Source organism: Gymnodraco acuticeps, unplaced genomic scaffold (assembly GCF_902827175.1).
Source record: "Gymnodraco acuticeps unplaced genomic scaffold, fGymAcu1.1, whole genome shotgun sequence".
Taxonomy (NCBI): Eukaryota; Metazoa; Chordata; class Actinopteri; order Perciformes; family Bathydraconidae; genus Gymnodraco; species Gymnodraco acuticeps.
This window is the reverse complement of record NW_022989890.1, coordinates 801,821-814,715: the sequence shown is the minus strand read 5'-3', so window position 1 is coordinate 814,715 and position 12,895 is coordinate 801,821. Positions and strand designations below refer to the sequence as shown.

The window sequence follows — 12,895 nt, the reverse complement described above, 5'->3', positions numbered from 1 at the left end:
CCCTCACAGGTCGACCTTCGTATATACCCCCCCACACTGTAAAAAAAAACCCGTTATTTTTACGGTAAAAAACTGGCAGCTGTGGTTGCCAGAACTTTACCGTAAAAAATACGGTAGAACTGTATGTACTATTACGGTAAAAGGATATCAGTACTGCTGACTTTACGGTTAATGTTTGAGTTTTATTCCATATTTTACCATATAAATACAGGTTTTTGCCATTCAATTAGACAGTGGTTCCCTGTACAATTAACAGTATGTAATAAAAAAATACTACTTTTCCCCATATAAATTACCGTAATATGCCGTACAAATAAAGGTTGTGCCATTAAAAATGACAGTGGTTCCCTGTACAATTAACAGTCTGTAATAAAAAATACTACTTTTCCCCATATAAATTACCGTAATATGCCGTACAATAAAGGTTGTGCCATGAAAAATGACAGTGGTTCCCTGTAAAATTAACAGTCTGTAATAAAAAAATACTACTTTTCCCCATATAAATTTCCTTACAAAAGCAGTACAAAAAAAGGTTTTGCCATGAAATATGGTTTTATTGTGAAATTAACAGTATAATGTAATGATTTCACTTCTAATACATACAATCCTCTCCATAGTGTCCATAGTCAGACAGAAGTCCAAAGTTTTTGATAGTCCATTAAAAAGATCAGCAAGCAGTCAAGGGGTTTCCAATGTGTTGCCCTCCTGTAGCTGTTGAGGCAAGGGAGCAGCATGTGGACATCGAGGGTCCCACCAGGGTGGGTGGAATGGATCGGGAACCCAGGACCAAACACCAGCATCAGGGAGAGAGCAGAGAGAAAAATCACAGGATCAAAAGTTGTTTCATTTACACTTAAAGTGGACCTATCATGCTATATTTGAATAATATAGTGTAGGACCATAACTATATAAGGCATATTTATAGGCCTGTCGCGATAATCGCTAAATGGACTTATCGTACGATAAATACAAATGGACTCGATAACTTTTCTGAGCTCGATAAATTGCCGTTTACATAAGGATGTGACCAGCATTTGAGCTCGGAGCGCTGTGGCTGCGAGGCGTGCTGTGAGGGGCGGGGCTGACACACAGCCAGGTCAGGACACTCCGCGTGCAGCAGCCTGAGCCCAGCAGCCAAATTAATAATATAGCGACAAGCGGGAGACAACGTGTTACTCGCGGGGAATTTAAAGTGAAATGGAATTGGTTACAAAACCTAACTACACATCTCAATTCTCCGGTGTGGCAGTATTTTGGATTCAAGCCAAATCAACGAGGCGAACCTATGGACTTGAATGAGCCGGGCGGTGTGTCGCATTTGTTTAAATAAGGTAGCGACAAAAGCAGGCAATACCACGCATTTTAAACTACACCTAAAACACAACCACGCCATTCCGTTTCCCCAGCTGGGAGCAAACACGGCAGCTGGAGAGCCCCCACCTCCCCGACAGTTTACAATCAGAGATGCATCTGCTCGAGAATGCAAACATGTTGGTGTTCCTTGCTCGAAAACTTTGAAAAACAGATTTGGACAGTGGACTGTACACTTGACTGTTGTTTTAAGGAGGGTTTTTTTTGCTTGTGAGCCAATGTGTGCTCATATTTATTTATATATATAAATATATAAATAAATATATAGATAGATAGATCTCTGTTTTCCAGCCTGAGTCTATTTAATTTATTATTTTGGTTGTGTGTGATTTAATTAATTTATTATAATTAAATTAATTTGTTTTATTTATTATATATCATTTATATATTTTAATATTATTTCACATTTCATTTGCAATGTTGCATGTTCAGTATAGTTATGTTTGAAAGGATGTACTTGAATTATTATTATTATATATTATCATTATGTCTAAAATGGTCTTATAACGATGCCGACAATATTATCGTTTATCGCAATAATTTCCAGGAAAATGTATCGTCCAACAAAATTATTTATCGTGACAGGCCTACATATTTATACTTTGTTTTTTTCAAAATACCAAACAGATCATGCATTTTAGCCATTCCTCATTTCGCTTTAAGTAGTGGTGGGATATATTATATTGCAAAACCTTTAGATGACAATATTTTTTATAATTTTGGACTGTAACAATATACAGCACATCTTAGTATACTGATTTTTCTGGTAATTCAATTTGAAAATGGTTTATAAATTAAGGGACTCTCAATAACCAATTTATATTTTCACTATAGTAAGTCCTGTCATGGGTTATATGATTACATGATGTATTGATATAGACTCTGCTAGCAGTTGGAGTAATGTCACTTTGCTGACGGTAACATCCCCCCTAACACTCAGTATTAGTTCATCTCTACTGGTAGACACATTTCTAAAGAGCACAGTATATACCACTATACTAAAGTCAATATTTACTGAAAGCGTGCATTATAGAAAACCTGTTTGTGTGGAATCACTCACCATAAATGTCCTGACTGAATGTAGAAACAGGTCCACATTGAAGGATCAGGGAGGAGAACTTCCAGCAGCAGGAGAACGCTGAGTGGAACTTGGTAGTTTGACTGGGACCAGCCCTAATGATGGTGCAGCCCTATCAATGCCCTAACAAGTGAGAAAAGAAAGTCAAAGATTAAATTGTAATATAAACAAAAACAATAATTGACTCTCTCTAGACTTGTATCTCTTACCTGGAAAGGTAATAATGTCAAGAAGAATCCAGTTGAGGATCACTGAACACGTTTGGCTTGGCCTATTGGAAGGGAAACAATACTTTAGACGCAGAATACAAATCTGATGTATATATTTTAAATATGCAGCTAACTTACCAGCTCAGTTCTTTAATGATGCCATCAGAGGAAACATAACTGGCCTGACTTGAGTATTTTCATAATCATTTATTCTAAAACAAATGATAGACTGAACCACCTACACTGTTCAATATTGTAATAGTACAAATAACCAACCCATACATATGTTATACTCTGCAAAGTTACCAAATGCACATATGCTGTTCATACTCTACAGACAACCCTACATTCACACTCTTTTGTATATTGTAACTCTCTACCGTCCTTCACTATACATATTGTATTGTATTATTACCTACACTCCTGCATTTATCTATATTTGCACTTCTGGTTACATGCTACTGCATTTCATCGGATTTGTACCTGTACTGTACTCTGCAATGACAATGAAAGTGAATCTAATATATTCTAAACTTAACAACTTTTCTGAGCGCAAATTTATGTTTTTAAAAATTGCTCATTGTACCTAGCAGCCACACAAAAAATGTCACATCTCACATTTTAAAATAAAGAAAAGCTTTATTTCATTGCTGTTAAGCAAAGGTTTTGGATATTTGCTTTTCACAAAAACGACTACCTCGATGAGTAAGAGTTCCAAATTCCTAGAACTATCAAGTTCGCCTGAACTTCTTTGCAGCACAAATCTATTGACATCACTCAGTAAAGCTGAACATGTACTCTGGCTTTACAAACTATACCAGACACTTTTCCAAGGAAAAGTTTACATTGGCTTTCAGAACTAGCAATTCCATACACATTTTGGAAAAAATTGGAACACATTGTTCCAAAGCACCCAACTCTAAAGGGTTAGGGTTAGTAGGATATGTCTATATCCACTCATGGTCTGCAAGGTCTGCAATCAGAGTGAGGACTCTGGGATTGACTGGGAGTACTTTCTTGTTTTTCTTCCACTCGACTTTGGTTCCTCTCTCAGGATTTATTGAGAAGAAACACCTTCATGAAAAATACATATATTAATTCACAAAAAACAATTGATGGCTGAAAAAGAAACTTGTATTGTTAAATACTATAACAACAAAGAAATTGTACCTTTGGAGGAACTCAAGTGTTGAACGTAGTTCCACTGGGTAGTGAATGTTGAAACAGTAGTAACACCCGAACATCAGGCAGAAGGCAGACGTGAAGGAAGTGATGTGGTCGTTGACAACCTCTTGGTCGATGCTCAACATAAACATCCCAGCAGCAAAGCAGGAGGACCCTGAAAAATGTAAGAATACAAAAAACAAAACAAACAAATAAACTTCCATAACAAAGGCATCAATGTCAGCCATTGACTAAACATACAATGGTGCTTATTACATTCAAGGGCCATCAAAAAAAAACAACTGATAACGGAGTTGGTTAAAACCATACTGCTGCCTTGAATTCTGCTATTGGCTGACCTTGGTATCAGTTAAAGTAATGGTCAGTATCGTTATATGGGCTGCAACATAACCTGGAACTAAGTAAGCCAGTAGTACAATTGCATTTCAGTACACTAGTAGATTCATTCTAGAGGGTTTGGTTGCACTTTCAGTGTTTGTTTACTTACCACACACAATGATGCAGGGTGTTGCCGGCAACTTCTCCATCTGAACCTCTTGGGCCAGGCATGTGTCCTCGACGAAATGGAACAGATTCTCCTTTTGCTCACCAAAAAGAGCCAGTAAGAGACATACCATCTGTATGATGTCTTCTGAACAACCATCCGACTGACCTCTCTCAGTCTGAAACTTGATCAGAGCATCCAGGACTTGCTTGTTTTTTGGTGCAGCAACACGTTTGAGGAAGTCTAAGAGGCGTCTACCCTTTTTGTCCACATTGGCAAGGAAGGACTCCATCAGACTCACACCAGTAAGTTCTTGGAAGTGTGCTGCCATACCAACTTCCCTGAACAAAAAGGGCCACTCTTGGCCAAGTGTCTTGATGCGTGTCCCCTTGTTGATGTACACACGCTGCGTGTAATAGGTGGACTGTACTAATGTTCTCACATCATCTGTATTGTAGTTTATCTCTTCAAACATATTCTTCATCTTTTCTTTTTTTTCTTGCTGACTCTCCACAGTCTCGGAGAGTGGCAAATGTTTTGGCTCCCAGTTGACGCAGCCATATGTGTCTTGAACACCGGCTCTTTTTTTTGCTGGAACTTCCTCTGTGTCATCATCATCTGATGTGGCCTTGCGTTTCATTATTTTTAGTGTGTTGGGTCGTTTAACATTTTCAATTCGCGCTTGGAGTTGCTTTACCAGTGAATGGTATCCAGGTCCAACAACATCACCCTCGATGACATCCTGTAAGGATTTTGGATACTTGGCCACCATTCTTTTGCCTATCTCTGTAGTGTCGCGTTTGGCTGGATTATTAGACACCTTCATAATCTCCTTGACCACAATCCTTACCATCTCTCGGCGTAGTCGCGAACTCGGTCTTCTCTGCCTTTCCAAACTCTGCAGTAACTCTTCAGGGAGCCTCTGCCATGGTATTTTAAAATTGTCTACCCAGTTTGGCACAAAAGCGGAACAGGCTCCCGGTGACGAGATGCTTGTGGATGATGCTGGTGAGTTAAAGGACGGAGTGGAACAGACGGACACCGGAGAGGAAACTGTATTCATTTCAATACACTTACTGTTCTGGGCCCAGGCAGCAACAAGTCTTCTGGCTTGGATTGGCTTCAACACCAGCAGCAGGTCTGCTTCTGTAACGTACTGCAGATCATCTGTGGTCCCTGCACCGAGTGCCTCCAAAGTATCTACTACTGAACTGAGAACTGCTATAGGAAGATCTGGAAAAACTGCAGTAATGGCACTGCTTATCTTCTGTGTCTCAGCCATATCTATCAGATACATAAAAACAAAAAATAAGAACATTCTGGAAAACATGTAACATCTGACATCTAAGCATCTACTCTGACATTACAGAGTGCTTCAATGGGACTATCTGGTATCCATTTTTCATGTAAGATGATAATGGCCACATGTCGATCAGTTCATTAATGTGTAGGCATTGCAATCTTCCACTTTCGTTTTTCACTGAGTACATGTGGTAGTGTGGAAGAAATTCTGCTGAATAAACTCATCAGAAAATGAAGTGCAGAACCATCTTTCACTACAATGAGGATGAGTTCACCAAACTCCACTAAGTCATCATTCCTAGTGACAAGAAATTGGCCCTTCTTGTAAGTTATTCCGTTATATTGCACATCTACAGGAATCTTTGCATTTATTTCAGTGAAGCAAAATTGTAAGACTGCATCTTGAACTTGTTCACTGTAAAGCTCGGAATAAAATGGCGAGCAGTCTTTTATTTGCAAGGCTGGAGAACTTACTGACCTAGCTGAAAGATAGGCCTGAAACATCTGATGTCTTTCTGAAAGAGTGAGACACAGATTTTTAAAGTTCTTCAAATGCCTTGCACACCTTTTAAAGTAACTATGTTTGCTCTCAAAGCGCATAGTCCATAATCGCATCAGTGGGCCAAATTTTAGAATCAATCCTGGATAGTGCCGTAAATAATGATGTTTTGGTTTCAAATTTGTATCTGGAAACAGTGCCTTCCTGGATTCTAAATATTCCTGAATGAGAGCATCCAGGTAAGTGACCTGAGGCCTGGACATTTTCTGAGCACAAATCAAGTCAACTATGTCTTTCAGTTGTAGAGTTAATTGCCAAACATCATCCTGTGGCTCTTGCACTCTGTCTCCAATTATTAGAGGCAACAGTCTTAAAAAATTCCAGTTCTGTACAGCATGACCAGAAAGTCTTAGTGTTTTAGGACTGACCTCACATGGCTTGGAGGAAGCATCTGTGGTTCTATATTTGAACTGCTTAATGCGCCTGTTCAAAATAGAGTATGTGAACCATCTCTTTTTCTTAACAAAATATCTCAGATAAAGTCCAACATCATAAGAGAGGACACCCTCAAAGATGTCATGGCCAAGACATGGGGGCAAACCAGGCAGACAAACATCAAAGTGGTTCAAAGAGTTAAACACTGACCGGAACTTTATTCCTTGAACATCTGTCACATCCTCAGTCTCCAAACGATCAACTGCAGCCCTGTAATTCTCAGTGGTGCGCTCTGGTCCACATGAATTTGGGTCATCACCGCGAAATTCAGTTCGAGAAATTAGACAGTATCTGCAGAAATATTGTGAGAAACTGAAATTTTCAGTAAATCCACCAATGCAATGCGAGCCCAGGTTGTCTCCAGCAATGCAGTAAAGAGTCCCTTTAACGACAGTTTCATCTGCCATTGTTATCCCATTCTCCTCCAGTATTTTCAAGTCAGCCAGCAACTCTTTAAAAACCTTGGCATGGCCAAATTCTTTAAAGTCCTTCTCTCTACACAGCAAAACCAGCTGCATGTGATCAACACTTGATCGAACATGAGGGGGGAAATTTAGTGGTGAGAAGTACACAGCCAATATTTTGTGCTTTTTTTTTGCAGAACCCAAAGGGTTCACCACCTCAAATGCATCCTGGTATAAGACCAGCTTAAGACAAGTTGGGTTTTCCTGAAAAAAGGTGTTGGATTTAAACACCTTACCATCACAGCTGTCACAGAGAACATCTGGTATGGAGACATCATTAGAATCTCCCGACATGAGTCCCTGCCAAAAATCTGACCCTAGCATATTCTTCAAAGTGTTTAACACAGGAACATAATATGCACATCTTTCTATTCTGTTCTCATCTCTGCCTAAAAACACCCTTTTGGGCTCAACATATTTAAACACTTCTCTAAAGCACTTGGCTCTAGAGTAGGCTGTTCTCATAGGCCCTGTGTGGCAAGCTGAGAACAAGTCAGATTCCTTCACTGTATCACAGATTTTTACAATGTCCACATCCGATACTGGCAAATCTTTCAGAAGCAAGTTTAATCTATTCAGAGTATATGTCTGTCCCAACTCATGTATATTCTGAATCTCTTCAACAATGTTCTGAATAGTAGATGCTGGAATAAGATGTTGTCCCTGCAATTTTATGTAAAACATACACACATTTCTGTGGTACAAGTCACTGAAATTACACATGTCCCCAACAGTGTCTCCATCATCTGACATACTGGCAGTTTCCTGTATGGCAGTGGCACTCTGCTCACTTGTAGAAGGACATGCATTTTCGAAAGAGCCGCAAATCATATTTACAGAACAATGTCTGTGTTTTCTGGACAAATGGGAAGTAAATGAAGATTTTACAGTAAACACACTTTTACATCCTCTCACAGGACACTTCACAAGACGCCCCTCTGCTATGTGCTCCTTCAGGTGTGCAACCAGCTCTTTGACTCCGTCACACTGGCGTTCACAAAGTGAAACTGCACATTTGAACGGCGTCAAAGCCATATCCTGAGCAACCGACGATGTGCCATTATGGTGGCGATAGAAGTGAGACTTTAATGATGCATATCCAGAAAACACCTGCTTACAATCAATTCCAACACACTTGAAAATACAACGAGGTTCATTGCGGTGGAATTTGCAATGTACAACATACGCCTTAAGAGACTGAACAGATTCTCCACAAATGCAACAGGAATACATGGTCAAACAGGCATATATCCACCATAATAAAGTTGCCATCTTAGCCTGAAATATGTCCAGGCATGCCTAGGATCGTGCACCACGTTTTTGTTTACAAGAGCCACAAAACACAGAAAATCTCGTTACCAAAATGCTATCAATTTACCATGTCTCAGAAAGAGGTCTGAACATTATTAGCCTAGCACTGCACTTAGCCTAGCCTAGCTGCGACACGGGAGCGGCACATCACGTTAATGTTTAAATTCAAGCGCCCTTTCTTTCCACAACCTACACTCAAATGTGACGGGCAAAAACTGACTTCACCTTACCGTGTTAACTGAAGACAAGCTGCAACGTTCAGACAAGTCCAGAATAATCAGACAAAGCTCCTGCTGTCTGCGACACACCAGAGAGGCAACCGTTAATGTTTGAATTCAAGCGCTGCGCCGGGCCCTGTCCACCCCACCACCTCAAATGTCACGGGCAATGGTATTTTAGCCTGATATGTGTCCAGGCATGCCTGGGAAGGTGCACCACTTTTTTCAAAGCACTTTTGCAAGAGTCACTACACTCGGACAATCTTGTTACAAAGAAAAAAATGCTAACCATTTACCCCTTCTCCCAAAGACCTCTGAACAGTATTAGCCTCGCTAAACATTAACTATACTTTGGTGTGCGACCAAAGCTGCGTAAACTCATTCATAATCGAAATAATCATACGAAAATTAATTTGTTTTTACCTTGCTAAGATTGATTTCACCGTGGTAACTGAAGACAGGCTGAGACGTTAAGACAAAGTCCAGAAAATTCAGATGGAGTGGACTGGAGTGGTTACAAAAAAAAAACTCCTGGGACATGTTATCCAAAATGCAATGCGCTGATTGGACGGCGCATCACAGAGTTCAGACGTTATGGTTTGAAATCAGGCGCCCTTTCTGTTCAAAACCTATATACAGTCTATGAGGCCTACTCAAATTTGAAATGCATTTAAAATCATTGTGCTATTTTCTTAAGAAGTTGGTCAACCTGATCTAACTGCACTGTAAACAATTACCAGCATTTCACAACATTTAACAGTATTATTGTACAGTGACATATTGTAATCAAGACCCCCTGTATTATCCCAACAAATACATGTAAAAATGACTGTATCCTTGAATTTCACAGCATTTAACTATTATTTCACAATAAAATACTGCAATCAAAATCCTCTAATATCACATCAAATGTTGTAATATCACAACAACATTGTAAAAATTGCAAGGATTTCACAGCATTTAAGATTCCTATCACATTACAGAGAAATATTGTAATGAAAAGCCCCTGTCACAACAAAATATCTATAAAACATTCAAATTGGATTTCACATTATTTAACTATTATTTCACAGTAAAGCACTGTACTCAAAATCATCTAGCACAACCATAGACTGTAGGCCTATATATAAAGAGCACAACGCATTACTGTAACATTTGAATTGTGCACCATTGCACATGTGCAGAATAGACTATTCTAACCGGCGTGTGTCCTGGCAACCCTGTCTCCTAAAAATTATGTTCCCACAGAACTAAACTGCATTCTCAATTACGTTTAGCTAGAAATGTATTTTTGAGACGATTCCAGGGATGCCTGACTTGAGTTTCTAGCACAAGGGAAAGTGGAAAAAGTGCCCCAAATCGGCATCTTAATTTACCCAGGGCCTAGTGCTTGGCTTCGGCATGAAAATTCAGGAAACTCCCCTGAGCATTTTAGTAAATATCTCAACTTTGGAGAGGAGTTGGGGGACAAACGACACATCAAATCACATCTCTACATCAAGCCGAAGCTAACTAGAATACTCTTGACTGCCTAGCATGCGGGGAAATGGGTGTGCTCTGTCACCACAAGAGTGAGAGTGAAAGCGGCTTAACGAAATGCTTTGTTCCGTTTTAAGCCGTAACGTTTGACATTCGGAGCAGCAGAGGGATGAATTTGCATGTACTCTTCGAGACGATTCCAACGACACCAAGCTCAAAGCTGTCGGACCTTCCTTTGTGCCGTCTAGAGTACTGAGAGCCATGAAAACATGACCTTTAACCTTAGTTTGCGACCTGGTTGAAGGTCACAGCGGCCCCAAATTTTGCAAGCGGGTTCCACACAAGTTAAGCAACACACTCGCAAAGTTTCCGAGCGCCAAGCATCTTTTTTCAATTTTTTTCAATTTTCTCTCCCTCCCTCACCAAAGGGTGTCCAATCCTTAACTCTAGACAGGATTTTGTGAGAGAGTTTGAAATTAGATTGAAAAAAAAAGTTCTGGGTGGGTTACGGTTCCCATATTTCAGATACCTGATCTGGGCCCTATTTTATTGGCCCCTGGTGAAAATTATTTCTCCAGCCCTTTCCAAAGTCAGGTTATTAAAGATTAAAGATTATTCAACAAAACATTTCAATAACGTGCTTTAACCACTAGGTGTCCCTTTTTATTTTACGGTATATTTTTGTTATCAACACAATGACTAGTATATTTAACAGTGACAACATGTTTTTTTTACATAACAAAATTGCAAAAATTACAGTGTTGGCTGTTATATATTGTACGGTATATGTTTGTTATAAACACAGTGCAAGAGTATTTAACAGTGGAGAAATGTATTTTTTTCAGAAAAAATAGGTAAAAATTATTGTTTTGGCTGATATATATATTTACGGTCTTCTACTGTTACATAAACTGTATTCAACCAATTTTGAGTTTACGGTCTTTTACTGTCGTGGTTTGACAGTTTTACACCGTAAAATCTACAGCCAATTTTTACAGTGCAGCCCGTCAGACATGCGTCTGTGGTGACCACCTTCCGCGATAGGACAGCACCCATAGGCACGCCCCGTACTAGACAAGTCGGCTGCAGCCAGTGGCGCAGTGCCATTATGCATTTCATAGTGACCATCACTCTCCGCGCGCCATGACGCACGGGGTCCAGTCTGAGGGCAGCTACCCAGCGCTGAAACTCCCTCATGTGTAAGCGTCCCAGTCGTACCACCAGGATGGCTGACGCCATGAGCCCCAGTAACCGCAGACATGATCTGAAAAGATCATATTTGCGTGGCTGGAAATGAGCGAGGAAAGCCCTGAAGGCTTTCACTCTCTCTGCTGACAGGCGGGCTGTAAAGGGCACCGAATTCAGGCGTAGGCCCAGGAAGAGTACAGTCTGGGCTGGGGACAACATGCTCTTTTCTGTGTTTATTACGAAACCCAGGTCGAGCAGGTGTTTTACGAGGACATTCGTCTGCGTAATAGCCTCTTCTCCGACTGCGAGAAGTAGCCAATGTCCAGATAAGTTGCCAGGCGAATACCCTGTTGTCTTAACGGGGCTATCGCGGCTTCCGTACACCGTACAAACACTCGTGGGCTGAGAGACAGACCGAAGGGAAGTACTCTGTACTCGTAACAGACACCCTGAAAGGCGAACCTCAGATATTTCCTGTGTGGATAATATACTGGGATGTGGAAATATGCGTCTTTCAGGTCGACTGACGTGAACCAATCCGGGTAACCCGGGAAAAATACAAAAGCATTGCACACAATTTAAACCAATCAATGTTGTGTAATTAACAAGGATAATCGGGTGTTTTTTAGTCGATGAGTAGTGCAGATATCACTGTAAAATCAATCGACAGTAAGGGGAATACTTACTTCCGGGTGTACAATTCTCCGTTATCCAATGGGAATGGACGCTCACATAAGGGCAGCCGACACAAACGAATGCCGTGCTTCCATGAGCGTCAAATCCCGCCGCAGATGGGAATACATTGCAATCAGTTGAAAGCTATTTGCGTCCCTTTATGACGCTGAAGGAGCCTAGGAGCGTCACAACTGCACGCCACGGATACTGACCAAACGTCGCTCCTGGACGATTATGGAGTGAGAGTGTGTTGATTATTGAGGTAGAATTGTCCGGGGCTACAGAAAAACATTCGGGGCAGGCCAAAATATTTTTTTACCGACAATGTGGAATTTATTGGCTACATATTACACAGATTAAGCACAGCGGGAGCAGCAATAACCGTCAAATAATCATTCAGACAGGGGAGCTCCGCACCGCCTGCCTGCCGCTAGGGGGTGTTGCAGCGCCCTGAGCACCCCCCTTCCCGCGCCCATGCACAATCCTGCCTATTATCATAATAACAGGAATACCTACACTGACACATGCAGGTAAACCAGTTCAACAAGTCACACAATGCTGTCTGGCTAATGCTAACAGGCTAATTATCATACTAAAAGGGATACATTCAAGTGTCCCAACACATTTCAGAAATAACTGTTTCTGCCAGAACCAGAGAAGAGTTCAATGAATTGTAACTAATTAACTGATAAGTTACAAGTAGAGTTTAAAATATTGCTAGAGATATAATTTCACATACTTTTATGAGAAATAATGTATTAATTTATTCAATTCTGGTCTTAATTCAAAATCTTAACAGAGGACACATTTAGAACATAGTTATAGTGAATTATCAAAGACATTATATTTCTATTTGTGTTTTATTTCCACATGCATGAACATATAAGAAGGGTACTCATGCTATTTTGACTACCACACTGTAGTTGTAATATTACAA

The 12,895-nt window shown here is 40.3% G+C and overlaps 1 protein-coding gene across 3 annotated transcripts; it reads right to left on the bottom strand.

Moving 5' to 3' along the window:
* Positions 1 to 3,208: 3,208 nt before the first annotated feature.
* LOC117536673 lies at positions 3,209 to 9,103 on the bottom strand. Of its 3 annotated transcripts, none has more exons than XM_034201649.1 (4): positions 9,040 to 9,103; positions 4,331 to 5,611; positions 3,829 to 3,997; positions 3,209 to 3,732 (listed from the first exon to the last, which is right to left on the bottom strand). In XM_034201649.1, the coding sequence occupies exons 2-4, from the start codon at positions 5,607 to 5,609 to the stop codon at positions 3,606 to 3,608; spliced, it is 1,575 nt and encodes a 524-aa protein (XP_034057540.1). In that variant the 5' UTR covers positions 5,610 to 5,611; positions 9,040 to 9,103; the 3' UTR covers positions 3,209 to 3,605. The 3 variants fall into 3 exon arrangements, with proteins under 3 accessions (XP_034057540.1, XP_034057525.1, XP_034057534.1); XM_034201634.1 differs by lacking the exon at positions 9,040 to 9,103 and adding an exon at positions 8,629 to 8,718; XM_034201643.1 differs by lacking the exon at positions 9,040 to 9,103 and adding an exon at positions 6,774 to 7,096.
* Positions 9,104 to 12,895: the final 3,792 nt, after the last annotated feature.